Genomic DNA, 21,197 nt, shown 5'->3' on the forward strand with positions numbered 1-21,197 from the left:
CTATCCCAATCTCTATTCCCCCCACCACTCTGAGGCCCTATCCCAAACTATCCCAATTTCTATCCCTCCCCACTCTGAGCCCCTATCCCAATCTCTATCCCCCCCAGGTTGAGCCCCTATCCCAATCTCTATTCCCCCACCACTCTGAGCCCCTATCCCAATCTCTGCACGCCCCACTCTGAGCCCCTATCCCAACCTCTGAGCCCCTATCCCAATCTCCATCCCGCTGACTGAGCCCCTATGCCAATCTCTATTCTCCCCCCCCCCACTCTGAGCCCCTATCCCAATCTCCACCCCCCCCCACCACTCTGAGCCCTTATTCCAATCTTTATCCCCCACTGAGCCCCTATCCCAATTCTCCACCCCCCTCACTCTGAGCCCCTGTCCCAATCTTTATCCCCCCACTGAGCCCCTATCCCAATCTTTATCCCCCCACTGAGCCCCTATCCCAATCTTTATCCTCCCACTGAGCCCCTATCCCAATCTTTATCCTCCCACTGAGCCCCTATCCCAATTCTCCACCCCCCTCACTCTGAGCCCCTATCCCAATTTCTATTCCCCCCCCCCCCACTCTGCCCCATCCCAATTTCTATCCCCCCCATTCTTAGCCCCTCTCCCAATCTCCATCCCCCCCATTCTTAGCCCCTCTCCCAATCTCCATCCCCCCCAGAGTATCAGAGTATCCCCCCCCAATCTGAGCCCCTATCCTATTCTCTATTCCCCCCCCCACTCTGAGCCCCTATCCCATTCTCTATTCCCCCCCCCCACTCTGAGCCCCTATCCTATTCTCTATTCCCCCCCCACTCTGAGCCCCTATCCGATTCTCTATTTCCCCCCCCCCACTCTGAGCCCCTATCCTATTCTCTATTCCCCCCTCACTCTGAACCCCTATCCTATTCTCTATCCCCCCCCACCATTCTGAGCCCCTATCCTATTCTCCATTCCCCCCCCAACTCTGAGCCCCTATCCTATTCTCTATTCCCCCCCACCATTCTGAGCCCGTATCCTATTCTCTATTCCCCCCCCCACTCTGAGCCCCTATCCGATTCTCTATTTTCCGCCCCCCCACTCTGAGCCCCTATCCTATTCTCTATTCCCCCCTCACTCTGAACCCCTATCCTATTCTCTATCCCCCCCCCCACCATTCTGAGCCCCTATCCTATTCTCTATCCCCCCCCCACTCTGAGCCCCTATCCTATTCTCTATCCCCCTCCCCCCACCATTCCGAGCCCCTATCCTATTCTCTATTCCCCCCCCCCCACCATTCCGAGCCCCTATCCTATTCTCTATTCCCCCCCCCACTCTGAGCCCCTATCCTATTCTCTATTTCCCCCCCCACTCTGAGCCCCTATCCCATTCTCTATCCCCCCCCACCATTCTGAGCCCCTATCCTATTCTCTATTCCCCCCCCCCCACTCTGAGCCCCTATCCCATTCTCTATTCCCCCCCCCACTCTGAGCCCCTATCCTATTCTCTATTCCCCCCCCACTCTGAGCCCCTATCCGATTCTCTATTTCCCCCCCCCACTCTGAGCCCCTATCCTATTCTCTATTCCCCCCTCACTCTGAACCCCTATCCTATTCTCTATCCCCCCCCCACCATTCTGAGCCCCTATCCTATTCTCTATTCCCCCCCAACTCTGAGCCCCTATCCTATTCTCTATTCCCCCCCCACCATTCTGAGCCCCTATCCTATTCTCTATTCCCCCCCAACTCTGAGCCCCTATCCTATTCTCTATTTCCCCCCCCACTCTGAGCCCCTATCCCATTCTCTATCCCCCCCCCACCATTCTGAGCCCCTATCCTATTCTCTATTCCCCCCCCCCCACTCTGAGCCCCTATCCTATTCTCTATTCCCCCCCTCTGAGCCCCTATCCTATTCTCTATCCCCCCCCCCTCACTCTGAGCCCCTATCCTATTCTCTATCCCCCCCTCACTCTGAGCCCCTATCCTATTCTCTATTCCCCCCTCACTCTGAGCCCCTATCCTATTCTCTATCCCCCCCCCAACTCTGAGCCCCTATCCTATTCTCTATTCCCCCCCAACTCTGAGCCCCTATCCTATTCTCTATTCCCCCCCAACTGAGCCCCTATCCTATTCTCTATTCCCCCCCAACTCTGAGCCCCTATCCTATTCTCTATTCCCCCCCCCCCACACCATTCTGAGCCCCTATCCTATTCTCTATTCCCCCCCCAACTCTGAGCTCCTATCCTATTCTCTATTCCCCCCTCACTCTGAGCCCCTATCCTATTCTCTATTCCCCCCCCCACTCTGAGCCCCTATCCTATTCTCTATTCCCCCCCACCCCCACCACTCTGAACCCCCATCCTATTCTCTATTCCCCCCCCACCCCCACCACTCTGAACCCCCATCCTATTCTCTATTCCCCCCCCCACCCCCACCACTCTGAACCCCCATCCTATTCTCTATTCCCCCCCCCACCCCCACCACTCTGAACCCCCATCCTATTCTCTATTCCCCCCCCACCCCCACCACTCTGAACCCCCATCCTATTCTCTATTCCCCCCCCCCCACCCCCACCACTCTGAACCCCTATCCTATTCTCTATTCCCCCCACCCCCACCACTCTGAACCCCGATCTCAACCTCCACCGCCCCCTCGCTCTGAGCTTCTATCCCAATCTCACCCTCCCTCCCCTCACCCCATCTCACTCTTGGGAAGGCGGTGTCCTTTAAAACAATGACCATTGTTATATCATTCACTTGTTAAAAGTCACAGCGGGCCCAATAAACAACGCGCACCCTGCTGGATCGAGTTGTTTTACGCAGTATCATCAAAGTACAAACTGTACATATATATTTTAACAAACTTACAACTATTCAAATACATCTGGAAAAAAATAACCGTCTTGGGGGGCTTTGTCAAGCACTCCAAACCAAATTATACCTGTGTGAAAACAAACTAAAGGAAAGGATGGGAAGTAGTTGGCTTCCGCGTGCAATGTTCTCCCGGCGGAACTGAAGTTGGGATTATCCTTTCCTCCCGGATGGTTTAACTCGGTGGCAACTCTGAGCCGTTCGGCGGCGGTTTAAAAACTCTGAGCCGGCGGCGGCGGGCTTGTGGTTGCGAGCGGTCCCGGCGAATATAGACCTTGACAAGCAGTGACGGTGGATTATTGAGCTGGGTTTTTGTTTCAGGGTGACGTCTTGGATTAGCTGTGCGGTGCGTGTGGCTCGCTCGGTGTCGGTTTTTTTTTTGGGCCCGGGGGTCGGGCTCCGTCTCCACGGTAACCGCCAACCGCCCCATTCGCAGGCTCGCGGAGAGTTGTCTCGAGAGAGCCAGCACCGATCGCTCAACTCTCAGCAAGCTGCCTTAGGCCTTCTTCCTCTTTTATGTATGTGAAAATACACAGCAGGTCAGTTAGCATCAATAAAAAGAAAAGCTGGGTTTTTTTTTATTGCTGCAATCCTGCATTAAAATTATTTTTTTGCAGAAGAAAATGAGCTTTAATTACAGGTGCAAATTCCTGTGGATGCTGGAAATTGACTAAATTACAGAAACTGGTTTAATGAGTAATCTGTAGATTGTTTCATAAACAATAGGTCATATAAAGTATTTTAGGGAGGCGATAGAAAACAAGATGTGGGATTATTGATGGTTATGCTGATCGCCTTTTTTTGCAGAATGCTGGTTCAGCAATCTCTGTTTTTGTTTCTGGTTTACATTAGTAGATTTTTTTAAATTGGTGAATCTATGGAGATTTGTTTTTTATTTTAAGAGGAGCGTGCACAGTAATTTGCTTTTCTATCTGTAATTGAAGCATTTGTTGTTTGAGCTTTTTTTGCAAACAAAATATCAGTTTTAATGCAGGATGGCAGCAAAAAAGTAAAATACTGTATATTTTCACATGATTACACCAAAGGCTAAACAAACTATTAAAGCATCCTTCCTTTTTATGTGTGGCGTATTTGCATTTAACTTTTTTAAATTTCAATTTCAGGTATACACAACTTTTTTTTAAAAGTTAGATAAATATGTGCTGTATAAATCAGTGCATTTGCAGCTCATTTTCGTTGTTCACAAAGCCACTTCTAATGCTCTTAATCATGATTATTATTGACACAATGTTTGCAAATGTGAATGTGTTTTGTTACAAGGGAGGGGGATTTTTTTTTTAACAAAGCGGAAGGAAGCCTAAGCCAGCTTGCTGAGACTTGAGTGATCACTGCTGGCTGTGAATGGAACATGCCCATGAGCCTGGGAATTAAGCGGTTGCCCTGGAAACATTTCCTAATTGTTCAATACCAAAATGTTAGGTTGTGAGATTCCATTTTCAAACCATATCGTGATCTGCAATTTGTTGAAAGCTATGTTGAATATTTTCCCAGATTGAGACAGTGTTTTTTGATTCTGTTTGCCTTTACAAAGCGTTGTTGGCTTTTACTGGATCAGTGGAAATACAAGTACATGCAGTGCATAAAATGGTTTTGTTTTAAAATTAGCATGGCTAGTTGTCCTACGTCAAGTGTTCATTTGAGACCACTTTAAGTAGGCTGACTGTCAATTGCTTTGGAAATGTACAGTTAGTAGTCCATAGTACATCAGACTGTTTAATTTACTGCAGGTGTCATAGCAACATCTTTTATTTCTCAACAAGGCATGCATAGTAAGATTTCACCAGGAAATGCTTATGCTTCGTTGAAGTAAAATGGAGTTGGCAATGGACTTGCTCATTCTATGTCAGTGACCAGATTTGACAAAAAGCAAAACAGATTTTCAGATGTTGTGCAGTGCAGATTTCCTTTTGCTGTGCATACTTCTACATTGCAAGATAATTTAAATCAGATTCAGTACATTTGTTGTTAATGACAGTTGGTAAAAATCTTGCTTTGGTCTGGCAGACTACCAATTAAAGGAAAGAAAGAACTTGCATTTATATAGTGCCTTTCACAAACTCAGGATGTGTGTTAAAGCCAATGTACTTTTTGATGCATAGTCACTGGTGTAATGCAGGAAACACAGCAGCCAAATTGCTCATGACAAGTTCTCACATGCAGCAATTAGATAATGACCAAATAATCTGATTTAACAATGTTGACTGAGGGATGAATATTGGCCAGGCTCCCCTGCTCTTCTTTTGAGATATGAGGTGGGGGGGAGGGAAATTTATGCACCCGGCTGATTTGGTGGCGCGCTATATTTAGGCGGGAGGTATTTTTGCAGATTCCCAATGGCGGGAAATGTTAGAGGAATTAAGGCGGCGGCGAGTTTGCGGCATTACGGGGTTCCCCCAGCGCGGTGGCGGATTGCAGCTTTGATCGGGTGCATGGAGGAGCAGGGGAGGAAAGGGTGGGTCTGATTGGGTGCATGGAAGAGCAGGGGAGGGAAAGGTGGGGCTGATCAGGTGCACGGAGGAGCTGCGGAGGGAAGGGTGGGGTGATTGGGTGCATGGAGAAGCAGCGGACGGTGGAGTGGCGCTGAGTGTCCAGGGTGTTGAATGGTTGCTGTTGATGGTGAAGATAAATGTTGTTGGCTGCGGAGGGTGGTGGATCTAATCAGTACAGTGTGAAGGGGGGATGAGTGCTGTTAACGTCGAGATGAATTGAGGGTGCTGGCTAGCAGAGGGAATGGTCACAGTCAATGAGGACAAATGGATTCTGTAGGGGGGAAAGGTCAAGACTAATGGGTGGAAATCAACAACTTCATATAGAGGGGAACTGAACTTGGCAACAATGGTCAGTTTGATGTCAGGAGGTTCAAGGGTAAGAGTTGACATGTTGATAGTAACGGGAGGGATGGCATGAATACATTGATGATTACACTGTGCACGGTAATGGGGGCGGCTCAATGGTTACGTAGGAAAGGGTAACAGTAACATTGTGTGGATCAATGGTGATGGGCTCAATTGGGGAGGCTGGAGGGTGGGGAGACCTGCCCTGAATTCCACATGCACTATTTTCTCCAACGACAATGGAAACCATGTGGACACTTAAGGAGAGTGGGAGGAGGCAAACGATAGTGGGTATGTCTTCTCCCTGGCTGCAATTTTAGGGCAGATATAAGGGAGCTGTTCATTGCCTCGATGTTTCAGCTCACTAGCAACAGAGGGCTGAATCTCCACGCTCTGTGTACTTATTGGTCAGTAAGCCACAGTGACATGGGTCTCATACACCCAATTTGTCTAGTACCATGGGAGGAGGAGCAAAGAGAGAGACTAAGGAGGGCTCTTTTCCCTCAACTTATGATGCCTGAGCTCCGAATGATAACATCCTGGAACGGCCTTATTGAGGACGAGCACTGGCACGTCATCGCATCCCCAGGGCAAGCACAAATTACCTACAAATATCAGAGAGGCAATGCCAGTGACGCCTAAGGATGTCATGTGAAATTATCACAGAAATTTGTAGGATTCTGCAGCATGACCTGCAGCTGCTCGGCTTCGGTGAGAATCCCATGGCAGTTGCCCTCAAGGTGACTGCTGCATTCAATTCTTATGCTAACAACTCTTCCAGAGATCCACGGGTGATATGTGTAGCATCTCGCAGTCTGTGACCCACAGGTGCATCAAAGAGGTGACCAATGCCCTTTTTCGACGTGCCAGTGATTGCCTGTCCTCATCTACAGGCAATGAGATGAAATGAGGTCTGCAGCTTTCAGCGCAATCGCTGCCTTCCCTAGAGTGTAAGGCGTGATTGGTTGTACTCGTGTCCATTAGAGCACCCTTGGAACAGCCTGCTGTGTTTGTCATTCACAAAGGCTTCCATTCTTTAAACATGCAACTGGTTTGCGACCACAGAAGAATCATGCATGTTTGTGCACGTTTCCCAGGGAGCTGTCATGACTCCTACATTTTGAGGAACTCCCAGCCACCAGCAATTTTCGAGGAACCAGCTGAAGTGGACGGCTGGATCCTGGGTCACAAGGGTTTACCCCCTTTGTACATGTTTGAGTATGTCATCCCCAAAGTGCTACTGAAGAGAGGTACAATGCTGCGGACTCATCCACCAAAGCCATCATTGAACACGCCATTGACATGCTGAAAATGCAATTCCGTTGCCTTGACCGGTCTGGAGAGGCTCTTCAGTACGGGACACATAGTGTGTCATAAATAATCATTGTCTGCTGTGCCTTGCACAACCTTGCAATTAGATGCGGCAACATTCTGCAGGCGGAGGACAGGAGGAACACTAGTCCTCCTCAGATGAGGCTGTCATCGATATGAGGGCCATGAAGAGATATGCAAGGGACATCGGAGAGAACCTAATTTATGCACATTTCAGCCAACAATACGCCACATCATCAAAGAACAGTGGAAGGAGAAACATAGCAAGCCCCCACAGAAATTCACTTTTGTGTGAGGTCTTTTTCATCACTACAATCCTAGTGCAGCAAAGCTTCATTTTCATGGATTGGCATTTGAAATTATCTATGGGTTATGATGAATGTGACGACACACCACTGCAAGCAGCGTTAAGTTATGACCGTAGAAAACAAAAGTAAGGCATGACTGTAGTGGAAAAAGTCAATCTTCATCAATAGGAAACAACCATCATTGAAGAGTGAAGGCTCAAATTTCAAAGAGAAATGGACACAGGACATTTTCTGAGATGCTTTGCAAACATTTAATGCCTACCATAGGCCTCCAAAGAACATCTTTGTATCTATCTGAAATCAAGCAAAGCATTAACGATAGTGGATCAAATTTTAAATGAAATAAAGTGTATTAATCTTTACTATTGTCATAGTTTGTACAACACCTGTGCCACCTTCATGCTCGAAACTGTTTCAATTTTATTTTGCTCCCACTACCCCAACATTAGCAGCTGAGGTGGAGGCAGTCTGCTCAATGCTCTGCTCCATTGCTGTGGATGACCGTGTGGGCATCCTCTGGAGGAACGGCGCCTTAATGGCTCCATCCTACTGAGGGTCTGCAGCAGTGGTGCTTAAGTATCCCCTGTGTGCTTGCCTGCTAAAGTTAAGGGTGTCAGTATCAGGGGGGAGGACGAGATGCCACTTACCCTGGGGTGTCCTGAGAGGAAGGCCCCAGGACAGCTGGCATGCACTCCTCCTCCATCTATGTGCACAATGGCACCTGCCTGTCTCCTGGAGGGGGAGGGTCACCTGGAAGGAGGCCCAGGTTCCTTGTCTCCCTCTCACTTAGACTCTGCTTCATGGAGCCAACGGCAACGGAGTGCAGGTCAGATCACATATGACTCGAGTGCTCCACCAGACTCGCCACTGAGCTACCAGACTCTTGACTGAGGAAGCATGCATTCAAATGCCTGGGACATGGCAGACGCCATGGCTTGCATGGATTCTTCCATGGCATATGCAAAGCCACACATGACCTCGGGCATCTCCGACATATTTTCCACATAGCTTTGCTGCACATCCAGCATACTTCTCATAGCTACAAACAGAAGATCATCACGAGCGTGGGGAAGAACAGGGGCCTGGTTTTGAGCAGTCCTCCAATTGTCAGGGGACCCAGCTGGCACATGCTCCCTCAGCTGCTGGGATGTGTCTGCGTCGTGCACATGGATTCTAATCTTAAAGCTCCCGCGGACCATGTGGATGTATCTGCGCCGCCAGAGGTGGAAGAAGAGGCATGTGTCTGGGGCATTGGCGTTTTCTTCCTCCCCAGAGGAGGAGTCTTGGGCTATGTGGTGTTCTGTGGCTCGGGTGCGAGCACCTGCAGTGGAGACACAAACAGAGGCATTTAAGCATGTGCTTCACATGAGTTCACACAATTTCCTTTAGTTTTCATATATGGCTGCAAGAGTGGAGATGACGTTTCATCCTTAAATCTTGTGGTTTCTGCCTCACCATCTCCGCTCACCCTGCCTCCCTCCTCTCTTGATCTCCAACGCCTCCTCCTCAGCCGTGGTCAGCAGCCTTATATCAGGGACCCCTCCACCCATTCTAGCACACTCGCGTTGGTTGTGACTTCATTTATCCTTCAGCAGACAGTGCAGATTTAGTGACATGGCAAATGATTCATCACAACCATTTCATACTTGCATCAACATCACTCATTCTGTAGTGGCTTTTGTACAACACATCCAAGCACGTAAACAATGTCAATCTTCATCTTGGCGCAAAATCATTTAGTGAATGACACCAAGACTGCTCACACATTCCTTGTGTACTCTCTGCCTTAAAGACATGATGCAAGGAAAGAGAACAATGGAGCTGCTTCACCAAGACCACTTACCCTCTCTGATCTGAGCAAGTCATTGATGCACTTGCTGCACTGCACCCATGTTCTACGAGTGGCCCAAGGTTCTCGACCTCGACGTCCATCCAGGTCGCCTTGGTGAGGCAGTAGGGTTTTCACATTCCATCTGTAGGGAAGAGGACCTCCTGCCTTTCCCTGACAGCCTGCAGATCATAAATTGCTGCATAAAAAATATTCTCCTCAACTCCCCTCTGATTCTTGAAGCAATTATCTTAAATCTGTGTCCTTACATTTCTGACCCTCTTGCTAGTGGAAACAATTTCTTTCTATCTACTCTATCATAAGAACATAAGAACTAGGAGCAGGAGTAGGCAATTCAGTCCCTCGAGCTTGCTCCGCCATTCAATACGATCATGGCTGATCTCATCTCGACCTCAACTCCACTTTCCTGCCTGTTCTCCATAACCCTTCAAACCATTACTAATTAAAAATCTGCCTATCTTCTCCTTAAATTTACTCAATGTCCTGGCATTCACCGCACTCTGGGGTAGTGAATTCCACAGACTCACGACCCTTTGACAGAAGTAATTTCTCCTCATCTCTGTTTTAAATCTGCTACCCCTTATCCTAAAACTATGACCTCTCGTTCTAGATTGCCCCACAAGAGGAAACATCCTCTCTACATCTACTTTGTCAATCCCCTTACTCATCTTATATACCTCAATTAGATCTAAACGCAAGAGAGTAAAGGCCTAAACTGCTCAATCTCTCTTCATAAGACAAACCCTTCATATTTGGAATCAATCTAGTGAACCTCCTCTGAACTGCCTCCAATGCAACTACATCCCTCCTCAAGTAAGGGGACCAAAACTGTACGCAGTACTCCAGGTGCGGTCTCACTAATGCCTTGTATAGTTGCAGCAACACTTCCCTACTTTTATGCTCTATTCCTTTAGCCAAAATTCCATTTGCCTTCCTTGTTACTTGCTGCACCTGCATACTAGTTTTCTGCGGTTCATGCACGAGGACACCCAGATCCCTCTGCACCGAAGCACTCTGAGGTTTCTCTCCATTTAGATAATAACTTGCCTTTGTATTCTTCCGCCCAAAATGGATAACCTCACACTTCTCCACGTTAAACTCCATCTGCCAAATTTTGGCCCATTCACCTAACCTATCCATATCCATCTGTAAATGTATTATTTCTTTATTGCACCTTATTATCCCAACTATTTTAGTGTCATCTGCAAATTTGGCTATAGTACCTTCTATCCCTGCATCCAAGTCATTTAATATAGATTGTAAATAGTTGGGGCCCGAGGACAGAACCCTGTGTCACCCCACTAGTTACATCTTGCCAACCAGAAAAGGACCCATTTATTCCGACTCCCTGTTTTCCATTCCTCCCTGTTGTTTCCCTTTACATGTCCCACCTCTGTTCTCCCCCCCCCCAGTCTAAATTAAGATAATTGAACTCCCACCTTAGCACTATTGTATCCATTGTTCTTGCATCTTTCTGAAATTTGCTTAGAGTTGTTCCTCCATCTCCATCCCACTATTTTGTGGTTGCAGTATACACTCAACAGTGTAACGGCTCCTCTTCTGCCCCTTAACTCTAACCAAATAGTTTATGTCTTTGAACCCTCAAGCACAACTTCTCTTTCCAGGGCTATAACAGTGTCTTTGATCATTACTGCCATCTCCCCTCTTTTTGTCCTTCCCTATTTTTTCCTGAATGCATTGTAGCCAGGACTGTTAAGCCCCCATTCCTGCTCTTGTTTGAGTCAGGTCTCATTATTGGCACAAAATCATAACCTCAGTGGCAACTTGTGCCTTCAGCTCACCTACCTTATTTGTCATGCTCTGTGCATTTATGCAGTTGCACTCCAAACCTACCTTGGTCTGTTTTGCATTTCTCCCCTGTCTGATCCCACCTTTATATGGACTATCTTTATTCTAATGCTGTTCGTCACTCCCAGTTCTCTATGTACCTTGCTTCTCCTCTCTGATGCTTAAACTTGGTTCCTTCCCCTTGCCAAATTACTTTAAACCGTCCCCCACAGCACTAGTTAGCCTCCTCACAAGGATATAGATCCCAGCGCTGTTCAGGTGCAACCCATCCATTTTCTGCTGGTCTTTCCTGCCCCAGAATTGGTCCCAATGCTTCAGGAATATGACGCCCTCCCTCCTGCACCTTTTCTTGAGCCACACATCAAGCTGCTTTATCTTGTTGTTCCTATACTTGCTAGCATGTGGCGCTGGAACTGTGCGAGAGATTACCACTTTGAGGTCCTGCTCTGTAGTCTTCTCTCTAGCTCCTGAAACTCTCAATCCTTTTGTATCCTATGTCATTGGTTCAAACGTGGACCATGACTTCTGGTTGTTCCCCTCCCATCCCACCCCGACACACATTGTGCTGCATCCGTTGTAGTTGACATAAAGCACGGCAAAGTGGTAATGTTAAAACTTACAAATTTAATGATCAGATAAAAAGCTTTATATTACAACTGTAGCAGAGTCTAAATGTAAAGGTGTAATCACCTCTGGAATCAGATGATGCCCTCATAAACCACTTGAACTTCTCTTCTGGTTTGTTTATCTGGAGCCTGTGATTACACTGCAGCTTTGCAATCACCCTCCACTGGAGGGAGTTGTGAACCCTTGAATCTGGCTAGTTTTACCAAAACATAAAGGGCACTTTTAACCTAACTTGCTGGGTGTAAAAACCACAAGATCAGGTAAAAAACTGCTTTTACATCCTACCCAATGGGGCCAATTTTAACCTATTCCGCCAGTTGGGAAACTGACGGGAATGGCTGCTGTTTTGGCTTCATACCCTGTCCAATTTTGCTCCATTGAAGTCAATGAATAATGTTGGGTGCGGTGTAAAATCAGAGTGGGTTTCTCACCTTGTGAGAGGTTAAAATTACCTTCATAGGGGGTGAAATTGGGCTCAGCGCCTATTGTTTGGTTGCTACAGGTGCCTGTTGAAGACCAAAATAGCATCCAATGCAGCGCACACATTTCTACTGCAAATCATGCCAGTCATAACCTCACACAGCTGAATACGTGTTAAGCAGCAGGGAGAGTCACCCACCAGCGCTATTTAAAGGGATCATCAACTACTTTCAGGTTAGTTGCTGGTTGATTTCTTCTGGCTGCTATGATTCTACAAGTGCTGGTGCTTTCCATAGTTCTTTCAAGGTGCAAACGTCTACAGGGAGTGGTGTGGCAGGTGCTGAAGGACTGTTTTATTGATTTCAAGGTTTCTGAACAAATCAATGACCAGGATTTTATTCTGGCGGTGGGGGCTTCGACATCGGGGAAAAAAGCAACATTGAGATCCCCGTGTCGCCTCTTCTCTGGAAGGCTTGCCGCATCGGGTGCCAGTCAGGCATTTAAGGGAACGGCGGCAGGCCTTCCACAGGATCAAGGACCCAGTAGCCGGATCTCCCAGCCTTGGGGAGCTGCCGGCCAATCAGGCGCCACCCTGGAGGTCGTAGCTGCTGCTGGAGGAGCACCAGAGGCTGAGGAACATCGCTGGACCCAGGACACAGGTAGGACAAGGTGGGGAGGATCTCACAGGATGGGGGGTCGCAGGGGATTGGAGGGGAGGGTGGTTGGGAGCAAGGGCAAGGGGGTGGCTCTCAATGGGCTCCCCCTTCCTGATGCTGGATCGCGCATTCAGGTACTAAATGCCTTTTAATAAAGCCCCACCCCCCACAGCGGGGAAGCAGGCAGCACGGCTTTTTGTGCCTTGCTTCCCGTGCGGCGACAGGGCTGCCTGCTGCAGGGCTAATTGTGGCTGCAGTGGGAAAGGGCCTTAATTGGTCTTAACTGCCCAGTTAAGGGTCTCAATTGGTGTGGGGGGGGGTGGTGGCAGGAAGGCCATTCATAGGCTTTGCCTTCCCATCCCGGACTAAATTTTGGTGGAGGCGGACCCCCCTACCACCACCACCACCATCTCACCCGATTTTATGCTCTCCCCCGTCTGCTTACGCACTACGGGAGAGAGCATAAAATTCCCCCCAGTACTTCCAGACATTGGTGCACGAATAGGCATAACCTTTGGAATACTGCAAGACTGGGAGAATGAGTATATTCCACATGGAGCAGGACAAACTGCTGGACAAGTGAGGGAGAGGGGTGGTGGAGAATGGATCTCAGCAGGCGGTCATATCCGCAGATGATCTGGAGAGCAGTTTGCAGGATTGCTGTGACGCCCTAAGAGCCCCTTTGCACGCTGGTATCTGGATAGCAATAGTCTGAGTTTCTGCTGCACAGTTGGATGTTGGGTGGATGCCTTGTAGCGCAATCTCTCCCATGTTGTGCCATTTTTCACTGTTTCCTCGGTCAGAGTCACTTCCTGCTTGACTTCCAGCACTTGTCTCCAGCCACAGTGCACCTCCCCTTTACGCGGTGCAGGCTAGCTTTAAGTGGTGGAGCAAGTTATGATCTTGAAATAAAAATAGAAAATGTTGGAAATACTCAGTAGGTCAGGCAGGGATCTATGTAGAGAGAAGCAGAGTTAAAGGCCAGGATTTTCTGGGACGGGGATAAGTCCCGGAACCATATGCAGGTCCCAAGCCCGAGTGGATGGGCAGTGGGACTGTGGCGGCAACCTTCCCATCGGCAGCCTCTTAATTGGTCAGCCCAATCAGAGAGTCTGCAGCCTCGGCAGCGCCACTGAGAGAGGTGGCCACTGCTGAGGCTGCAAGGACAATGAGAGGATGCCTTCATTCTGAGGTTCCCTCGCAGGGAAGTTACAACATTTCTCATTTCTGCCAGGGCCAGGCAGGCATGCACCAGCGACCGGAGGGGAAATTCCACCAGTCATAGCGTCAGGGCTGTAGGGGCAGCCTTTGCCATTGGAGGCCTCATCCTAGGGACATGGAGCCTTTGGATGCGATGGCCCCAGCTGGGAAGCCGCTGGGAGGCTGCCTTCATGCAGCTATTGGCTTCCCCATGCTATGGGCGGGTGGGGGGGGGAAGGTCAGCTCCACCACCAGCAAAATGCTGGTGGCCTGGAAAGAAGGCTCTCAATTGGGGGGTAAAAGGCCTGGCAGCATGACTGCTTCGGGGGGCGGGGGGCCCTCCGACGCGACTCCCCAGCATTTTACTGGCCCTCCTAGCCCACCACCGAGAGCCAGTAATATCTTGCCCAATGTTTCAGGTTGATAACTTTTCATAAGATTAGTTACGATTTTGGGCCCCCGTTGATGCGTGCAGCCAGTGAACAGTGCGATTAACACTGGCTGCACATGGAAATCATTATAATAAGCAGGCAACATGAAGTTGGTATGCTGTCTGCATTTCAATCAACAGATGTGGGTTAATTGCACATTGTGATCCCCACGCCCATTTTTGGGGGCTATCCAATTTGGGCCTCCCAACTCTTATATAAAATATGCACGTGGAAATTTTTTTTTTATTAACCAAACAATTTATAAGTCGACAAAATATTGACATTGTCACAGGAAGAATGAATGTAGGTTCTTTTAAAAAGCTGTAGCTCAGAAGAAAGTGTTTCCACTGGCTGAAGAATCGATAATCAGAGGGCACAGATTTAGGGTGATAGGCAAAAGAACCAGAGGCAACATGAGGAAAAACTTTTTTTATGCACCAAGTGTTTAGACGTTGGAATGCACTGCCTCATAGGGTGGACGAAACATTCAATAGTAGGTTTCAAATGGGAATTGGATAAATACTTGAATGAGAAAAAATTACAGGAGTTTGTGTAGAGTGGTGCATGGGACTAAGCAGATTGTTCTTTGAACGAGTCGTGCAGACTTGAAGGTCTGTACTGTTAAATGATTCTATGAAAGTGACACTAACCAGGAATGATGTAGCAGGCAATCCGTTGAACCTACCTTTTATATTTACAAGTCTTGCAAATTTGCAACTTATTTTTACTTTTTATTTTCAAAACTGGTATCTTTTTCAGGCCTCAGCTGGAATCTATCAGTTTGTGGTTTCCTGAGACACACATGAAACAAAGAACATGGAAATACCTGAAGTAGACTTTCTGAGAGATCAAGGTAAATCTTACATGGCAGAAAAATACAGTGTTCAGAACAATTGTATAAAGTTCACTTCTGAGAAATAACTTTGCTGCTTTATAAATGCATAGGGGTGCATTACAATGATGTAGTCCATCAACTGTTTTAATTGACTTTATAAAGAAAGAGTAGGGCCTATTGAGGACCATAAGGATAACCCGTGTGTGGAGGTGGAGGGTATTGGTATGGTTCTTAATGAATACTTTGCATCTGTTTTCACAAAAGAAAAGGGATGATACAGATATTGCAATCAGGGAGGTGGAGTGTGAAATATTAGATGAAATTAACAGAAAGGAAGTATTAAGAGGTTTGACATCTTTGATAAATCCCCAGGTCTGGGCAAAATGCATTTTAGGCTGTTAAGAGAACGAAAGAAGAAATAGTGGAGGCTCTGACCATCATTTTCCAATCCTCTCTGGCTACAGGTCTAGTGCCAGAGGGCTGGAGGACAGCTAACATTGTTACCATTGTTTAGAAAGGGAATGTCCAAGTAATTACAGGTCAGTTGCCTAACCTCAGTGGTGGGAAAATTATTTGAAAAAGTTCTGAGGGACAGGATAAATCTTTATTTAGAAAGACATTGATTAATCAAAGACATTCAACACTGATTTGTTAGGGAAAGGTTGTATCTGACTAACATGATTGAATTTTCTGAGGAGTTAACACGGAGGGTTAATGAGGGTAGTGCATTTTATGTAGTCTATATGGATTTTAGCCAGGCTTCTGATCAGGTCCCACGTGGCAGACTGGTCACGAAAGTAAAAGCCCATGGGATCCAAGGCAAAGTGACAAGTTGGATCCAAAATTGGCTCAGAGGCAGGAGCAATGGTTGATGGGTGTTTTTATGACTGGAAGGCTGTTTCCACAGGGCTGAGTGCTAGGTCCTTGCATTTTGTGGTAAATATCAATGATTGGACTTGAATGCAGGGGGTATAATTAAGAAGTTTGCAGATGATACAAAAATAGGTGTGTGGTTGATAATAAAGAAGAATGTTGCAGACTGCAGGAAGATATCAATGGCCTAAGTCAAGTGGATGGAACAGTGGCAAATGGAGTTCAGTCCAGAGAAGTGTGAGGTTATGTATTTTGGGAAGGCGGACAAGGCAAGGGAATACACAATAAATGGTAAGATTTTTTTAGATTTAGAGATACAGCACTGAAACAGGCCCTTCAGCCCACCGAGTCTGTGCCGACCATTAACCACCCATTTATACTAATCCAACACTAATCCCATATTCCTATCACGTCCTCATCTGTCCCTATATTTCCCTACCACCTACCTATACTACTGACAATTTATAATAGCCAATTTACCTATCAACCTTCAAGTCTTTTGGCTGTGGGAGGAAACCGGAGCACCCGGAGGAAACCCACGCAGACACAGGGAGAACTTGCAAACTCCACACAGGCAGTACCCAGAATTGAACCCGGGTCGCTGGAGCTGTGAGGCTGCGGTGCTAACCACTGCGCCACTGATACTGAGAGAGACCTTGGAGTACATCTCCACAGATCCTTAAAGGTGGCTTGACAAGTAGATAAGGTGGTCAAGAGGCAGACAGGATACTTGTCTTTATTAGCCGAGGTATAGAACATAAATAAGAGTTGGCAGGTTATGTTGGAACTGTATAAAACAGTAGTTAGGTCACTGCTGGAATACTGTATGCAGTTCAGGTCACTGCACTATAGGAAAGATGTTATTGCAATAGAGAAGGCACAGAGGAAATTTACGATGATATTGCCTGGACTGGAGAATTTTAGTTATGAGGGAAGTTTGGATCGGCTGGAATTGTTTTCTTTGGCGCAGAGGAGGCTGAAGTGTATAAAATTATGAGGGGTCTAGATAGAGTGGATAGCAAGGTCCTATTCCCCTTAGTTGAAGGATTCATAACCAGGGAGAATAGATTTAGGGTAAGAGGTAGGAGGTTTAGAGGGGATTCGAGGGAAATCTTTTCACCCAGAGGGTGGTGCGGATCTGGAACTCACTGCCTGAAAGGGTGGTAGAGGCAGAAATCCTCATAAGATTTTAAAAGTACTTGTATATGCACCTGAAGGCTATGGACCAAAAGCTGGAAAATGTGATTAGACTGGATGGCTACTTGTCAGTCAGCCAGCATGGACACGATAGGCCCAATGTCCTCCCTCTGCTGTAAATTTCAATGATGAATCAAAATTTCAAGTATTATGTTGCATATGTGCTGGAATTTGCAACAGCAATGAAATACACTCCTTTGGCATTTTACTTTTTATTGCGCATCTATATGCTAAGATCTTGAGGCATATCCTTGTGGCTGAGATTCCTGAGGAACTTAATGGTGGTGAATAGCTAACTGGAAGGATTAAGAGTCTTATAGGAAGTGATACTAACATTAATTCAGTACCTTGTATATGTTATAGTAAAATCAAATTAATTCTACAGCTTTAGAATGTAACAAATTGTAAAGCCAGTACACCTTTACTGAAGCACCTTCTTCAATTTCAGTGAAAAGTACTTTACGTGCAAATTTGTCTTCAATAAAACCTCCTACCTTTTTGTCCGACAGCTTAGCTAGCTAATGCCATGAACCAGAGCCAAAGAGCCTAAGCAGGCCCTAGCTTAGATCGTATATTAGCTGATTTAGGTCAGGGCCTCAATCCCTAACTCGGATGTGAAAATCAGAAAGGATCCTTATTGCTGTCCAGTGACCCCTGCTGGAAATGTTTGGACTGAATTTTACAGCCCCAGCCCCTTGATGTCAGGGGTTGTGGCGGGGGACCAGAAAATGCCTCCAGCAGAGGCCCGCCACAGCCTCGACGGCGGGAAGGCCCGGCCTGATATTGCTGGCGACGGGACCAAAATTGACACATGTAAATCTATTTAAATAGATTAATTAATTACTTACTTGCTCCCGCCGTCCATTCCAGGGCGATATTGGTGCCGGTGACTGGCACTTCCACGCCTTCAGATACCCGTCCTGGTATCTGAGGCAGAACACTAGTGGGGAGGGGGGAGCAGGTAAGTTTCTCTGTGCAGGGTGGGTGGGGGGAGCGGGGTCAGATTAATTTCATTGGTGTAGCGGGTGGTGGGAAGGGGTAAAGCTTAAAGCAGATGAACTTTTAGGGGTAGGTCGGCAGCACAAGGTAAATGTTTTGGGGCGGTGGGGAAGGGCAGGTAATTACTTCTATACTTATGGGGGAGGAGTGGGAGAAGGTCAGGATCACTTTATTTAACTTTTTGCAATCACTATTCCTTTTAATATGTAAATTGTAATGTAGGGCTCGAAGCCTGCAATGGTGCCTGATGCCATTGTGGGGACGGACTGCCCGCTGCCTCCACGCGAGCTTATAAAATCCAGCGCTTGTGTTGAACATTCAGTGAGAACTGGATCTGGCTCAACTGTGTTGTCTCCCACATTCAAATAATCCATAATTCTGAGCTGGGTTAAACCTAGGCCCTAGAGATGAAAGAATAGTGAGCTAAATGTAATCTTAAAGTAAAAGATCTTTGAGATAATAGGTAAATCCTTTGCACAGAAGTACGTATCCAGTATTCTCTTTACTATCTTGCATTGTCCTTAAAAAATCAATTCAAGATGGGCTACTGAGCTAAGTGCCACAGCATTTGAAGGGGAAGTACTATAGTTACAATTGTTGGATTTTTTTTTTTAGTTATTAGTTGGTTGGAGACCCTCAGGTTGGTTCTTACTCTCAGGCAGGTCATCTTAGACTAACTTATTAGATTTCCTTAATGAAGGCTGCATATCTGGGGATAAGGGTGAAGCAGTGGATGATACATACTCAATCTCAGGAAGACATTTAACACTTTCCCACATAAACTGATTTACAGAGTGCATGCTTGATGGCAAAGTATTAGGCTAAATTGATATCTGGTTGGCAGAGTGTGGTTTGTGGGGAGATGTCAGATTGGAAACCGGTTATAAGTGGAATTACACAGAGGGATGTTAACTTTATGTTGATAGTTTTGTATAATAATTTTAAATTACTTGGAGGGCAATATTATTGAGTTTATGGATGGTACTAAATTAGGTGTATTGGCCAGTGATGGTAACCAATGTCCAACATTCCAAAGGGATATGGATGGGATAGGTCAATGAGTGGAGTGGAGCACAAATAAATCTGAAGTCATGAGATTAGAGAGAGGGGAGTATAATATATGGCAATGTACTTCAGTTAGTTAAGAGAACTGGGGTTTTTGATGGATGGGTTGTTTACGGACAGTGAAGAAAACGAATATGTTACTGGGAAAGAGTTGAGGGTTTGATTTATAATTCCAGAGAGATGATATTGAACATGTATCTGGCCTTGCTGGGACTGCAGCTGGAATACCTTGTTCCATTTTGGTGTGTATTACAGGAGCATTATTAGTCCAAGTCCAGAGGAGGCAGATTCCTGATTTTAGTGGGCCTATTTATGTCAAGCTTAGGACTTCACTGTGGAGAATAGGAAGTTGAGGGAAACTTAATTAGCCCTTTAGGATTTCCATCCATGGATATGGAGAATTTGGATTCAGGAAAGTTCTATTGAGCACAGGATTTGCAGACCGGGGGATGCACTTTAAAGTTAAGGATGTTAACAGGAAATCAAAATTGTAGGCTTGTTTTTAAAAAAGGATGTTGGGTAATAGAATCATGGAACACATTGCCAGTGGGGCTTATGGAACAGAAATCCATGGCAGCATTTAAAAAGGACTGGATAAATTCCTATTTGGAAAGAGAATTAGTCTGGGCTGTTATTTTCAGAACCATGGAAACTGATGGGTGGTTTGGAAAGGGAGGCAAAATACATTAGTGATCATCTTCTCAAAATATTGCTGCATTACTGAACGAGATGAATAAGCAAGTAGATTTATAGGCCCGGATTTTGCAGTAAAGGTGACGGTGAGGTTGTCAGCACTCACTGTTATTAAAGTGTAAACTGGACAACAAATTCCAGTGACTGCATATGCACAGTTAAACATGAAAATCAGGAAGTTGCTGTTTGAGTTGCCCAGCTCCTCCAGACACTTTGCTGTGCCGGTATCTCACATAGCGACTTGCAATTGAAATGCATGGAACAACGAGAAGTTGCTGTACCTAATGTGGAGACAATAGGCAGGTACTCTAATTGGCAGGATGTGACTAGTGGTATACTACAGGAATCTGTGTTGGGGCCTCATCCATTCACCATATTTATTACTGACTCAGATGATGGGATAAGAACCATATCTCCAAGTTTGCTGATGACACAAAGAAAGGTGGCATTGCAAGCAGTGTAGATGGAAGCATAAACATACAGGGAGATGATAATAGATTGTGAATGGGAAAAACTGTGACAAATGGATTACAGTATAGCTATATGTGAGATCATCTACTTTGGACCTAAAAAATAAGAGTATTTTCTAAGTGGTGACAAGCTAAAACAGTGGTGGTCCAAAGCGACTTAGGAGTCCATGTACATATATCGTTAAACTGTATTGGACATAAGCATAAAATAATCAAAAAGGCTAGAAATTATGCTACAGCTCTAGAAAGCCCTAGGTAGACCACGATTGGAGTACTGTGTTCTGTTTTGGGTATCACCAGGAAGGAAATATTGGCCTTGGAGGGAGTGCAGTGTAGATTTACCAGAATGGTACCTCAACTCCAAGGGTTAAATTAAGAGGAAAGATTACACAAACTAGGGTTATATTTCCAGGAATTTAGAAGGATAAGGGGTGATTTGATTGAAGTTTTCAAGAGGAACTGATCGAGTAGATAGAGAGAAACCGTTTTTGCTGGTTGGGGAGTCTAGAACTGGGGGCATAGCATAAAAATTAGAGCCAGATCTTTTTGGAGTGAAATTAGGAAATGCATCTGCACACAAAGGGTGGTAGAATTTTGGAACTCTCTTCTGCAAATGGTAGTTGATACTGGGTCAGTTATTAATTTTAAATCTGATATTGCTAAATTTTTGTTAACCATGGATATTAAGGGTTATGGGGCAAAGGTGGGTATATGGAGTTAGGTCACAGTTCACCCATGTTCT

At 46.2% G+C, this 21,197-nt stretch overlaps 2 protein-coding genes across 11 annotated transcripts in view; one reads left to right on the forward strand and one right to left on the reverse strand.

The window, feature by feature from the left end:
- The window catches only part of c1h4orf33 (chromosome 1 C4orf33 homolog), a 41,327-nt gene extending 38,002 nt beyond the window's left edge, over positions 1-3,325 (reverse strand). The window contains exon 1 of one of the 3 annotated variants that reach the window (XM_068044010.1): positions 2,907-3,321. The gene's annotated coding sequence lies outside the window, so the exon portion shown is untranslated. Of the gene's footprint in view, positions 1-2,833 lie in introns of all 3 variants that reach the window. The other 2 variants (XM_068044001.1, XM_068043991.1) reach the window with 2 other exon arrangements.
- The window catches only part of sclt1 (sodium channel and clathrin linker 1), a 140,424-nt gene continuing 122,079 nt past the window's right edge, over positions 2,853-21,197 (forward strand). Inside the window, exons 1-3 of one of the 8 annotated variants that reach the window (XM_068043930.1) lie at positions 2,856-3,375; positions 12,404-12,695; positions 15,083-15,176. In XM_068043930.1, the coding sequence (XP_067900031.1) occupies positions 15,140-15,176 (37 nt within the window). In that variant the 5' untranslated portion in view covers positions 2,856-3,375; positions 12,404-12,695; positions 15,083-15,139. Of the gene's footprint in view, positions 3,376-12,403; positions 12,696-15,082; positions 15,177-21,197 lie in introns of all 8 variants that reach the window. The other 7 variants (XM_068043950.1, XM_068043969.1, XM_068043921.1 and 4 more) reach the window with 7 other exon arrangements.

The sequence above is a fragment of the Heterodontus francisci genome, chromosome 1 (assembly GCF_036365525.1).
Source record: "Heterodontus francisci isolate sHetFra1 chromosome 1, sHetFra1.hap1, whole genome shotgun sequence".
Taxonomy (NCBI): domain Eukaryota; kingdom Metazoa; phylum Chordata; class Chondrichthyes; order Heterodontiformes; family Heterodontidae; genus Heterodontus; species Heterodontus francisci.